The 2500-nt window shown below is 33.8% G+C and overlaps 1 protein-coding gene across 1 annotated transcript in view; it reads right to left on the bottom strand.

Moving 5' to 3' along the window:
* Positions 1 to 1038: 1038 nt before the first annotated feature.
* The window catches only part of LOC119599323 (protein phosphatase 1 regulatory subunit 36-like), a gene marked incomplete at its 5' end in the record, with an annotated part of 3501 nt that continues 2039 nt past the window's right edge, over positions 1039 to 2500 (bottom strand). The window contains 2 exon segments of the mRNA XM_037949070.1: positions 1039 to 1224; positions 2475 to 2500. The exon segment at positions 2475 to 2500 is cut by the window's right edge and continues 86 nt beyond it. Coding sequence (XP_037804998.1) covers positions 1110 to 1224; positions 2475 to 2500 — 141 coding nt within the window.

Below are 2500 nucleotides of genomic sequence, written 5' to 3'. Positions count from 1 at the left end.
TTCCAGCTTTGACTTTGACAAATATAATATGGAATTATGCCTGGAAATCTTACTTACATCATGGAAATTAGCAGTATATATGAGATTTTTAAAACTAGTTCAAAACGCTTCCATAAAAGCGACTACTATAATTCTGTAACGTAGCGGCAACAAATTCATATCAGGTGCTATGTGAGCTGCTCTGGAGTCCCGGGGCCTCTCGTTCGCTTGGCATCGTTGCCTCAAAGTTCAACGTAAAGTGTGTAGAGTAAACAATGTATTTATGGAACTCTGCACTTCTTGGTGTTTTGCATGTACCTCAGTGCTTTGATTTTGCAGGTGACACGAAGCTGCAGTAGTCTTAGTCAGGAACCCACTTCAGATCCGCAGCGCTCTTCAACCACTAGTAGGATCTGACTCCTGGGTAGGGAGAACCAGTATTCTGGGACTTCCTTTGGGCGTACTCCTGTCGGAGTTCCCCGGTGGACTCCCAGGGGTGGGGGGACCTAATTGATATCCTTCGCCATGGCAATTGGCGAAGGATGTCACACACACACACACACACACACACACACACACACACACACACACACACACACACACACACACACACACACACACATATATATATATATATATATATTTATATATATATATATATATATATATATATATATATATATATATGGAAGCGAATTAATTTCAAGGAAATTCTAGAGCCTATACTGGTGATGCTTAAGATCAAAGGGATTTTCAGGTCAATATTTTCAAAATGGTTCAGAAATGGCACAATACCGTTGAAAGTAAAATTGCCGGAGATGACGTTACTGTATGTTGTGAAGGTATCAGCAGGTAGAAGCAAGTAAAATGTTTGAATACAATGTTGGAAGGAAAATTGATATAGTACAAACATTTTACGTTGTCGTTTAAGATAAATTGTGGGTAGAAGAATGAAAGAAAATGAAAGTCAGGAGGAGATTCTAAAACAAAGGAAGAATTGATAATGGAAAAAAAATTACTCGAGAAAAGCATGAAAAAATAACTGAAAAAAAAACATTATTTTACTTCAGATTTTTTAATGATCAGTATACATTTTAATTATGTGATGAAACTATTAATATACAGTTGTTTTAATCAAGCAAACTCAGTTGATCTATCTCTTGAACAGCGGGTTCCAAGTACTCGTTCAGATCTGCCCTTTTTGCCCCGATCAGCCATAACCCTTGACTACTCAGTATGTCGTCTCTGAAGATAGAAAAGGGTTTGCTGTTAATATTCTAGATATCTGAATAATTATCAAAATGCTCATCACTTATATAATTAAACGCGTCATATCAAGGATGTCAGAATCGGTTTATAGTAACGTTTTTCGCTACACTGTGATATCATCGGTAATCCCTGATGTCACTAGCGGTAACTTACACAACCGGGCTCTTGTTATCTTTGAGCGTCGAAACGAAATGTTTACACAATTGAAATGTTGGTTTTCTTGCTATATTCCAATATCAGAATATCGATCTTTTTGTTAGATTACACATTGGCTTCAGTTTTATTATATTTTATATTCTAAATAGGAAAAAAAAGAACAATAGTAACACGAAAACCGTAGCCAATCATTTAGGAATCAAATATATATGACTATCGTGTAAATTGGTCTCAGAAATATACTGTGGTAATATACATGCACATACTATCTAGTTATATATTCTGGAATACGGCGTGTGTGTGTGTGTGTGTTAATGTGAATGTGAATGTGTGTGTGAATGTATGTATGTATATATGTATGTATGTATGTATTTGCGGACACATATTCCACAAAATAATAATTCTACTTGATATATGCACGTTCAGCACAAGCAACTAGATATAACCTGTACATAGTAATTACTATCATTCCTTATTTCTTTATACCAGATTAGTTTATTACATAATCGAGTTACTGTCAATTTATCTAAATCCCATTTACTTATAATATATTCATGTTATCATTCGTTTATATCCATATCATCCTATAATCGTGTATTTATTAGATTATCTATTTCATTGTCACTCATGTAAAATCCTAAAGGGATACAAAGTTGTTAACACCAGTTTCTTCTCATTATCTTTTTTATGTAGTTTACCGTATTTTATTTATAATGATAAACCGTTTATAATGACTGTTTTAAAAATACCTATTTTCTTCAACACTTTTTAACTCACCCATTCTTTAAAATTGCATAATCACCAATTCATTACTGTTTTATTATACGATGGTTACTGTTAAAAGTATGTTTAATTCCCAATCATTACCTTTCACTACTGCTTAATTGCCCAGTGATTAACGCCTGCCTATTTTGAATTGACTCCTAATACGTTTTATATGAATTATTTTACAACAATCACTTCCTTACGACCTTTAATTGCCTAATAATTAATTTCACGATAATCAAATTAAAACTCACTCATCTCTTAATCTTCTAATAATTATTCTCATCTAATCGCCTGATACGTACTCATTGTTGTAGGTGAGAGCAGGCAG

Source organism: Penaeus monodon, chromosome 42 (assembly GCF_015228065.2).
Source record: "Penaeus monodon isolate SGIC_2016 chromosome 42, NSTDA_Pmon_1, whole genome shotgun sequence".
NCBI lineage: Eukaryota > Metazoa > Arthropoda > Malacostraca > Decapoda > Penaeidae > Penaeus > Penaeus monodon.
The sequence above is the reverse complement of the archived record's forward strand: the minus strand, read 5'-3'. Positions and strand labels throughout refer to the sequence as shown.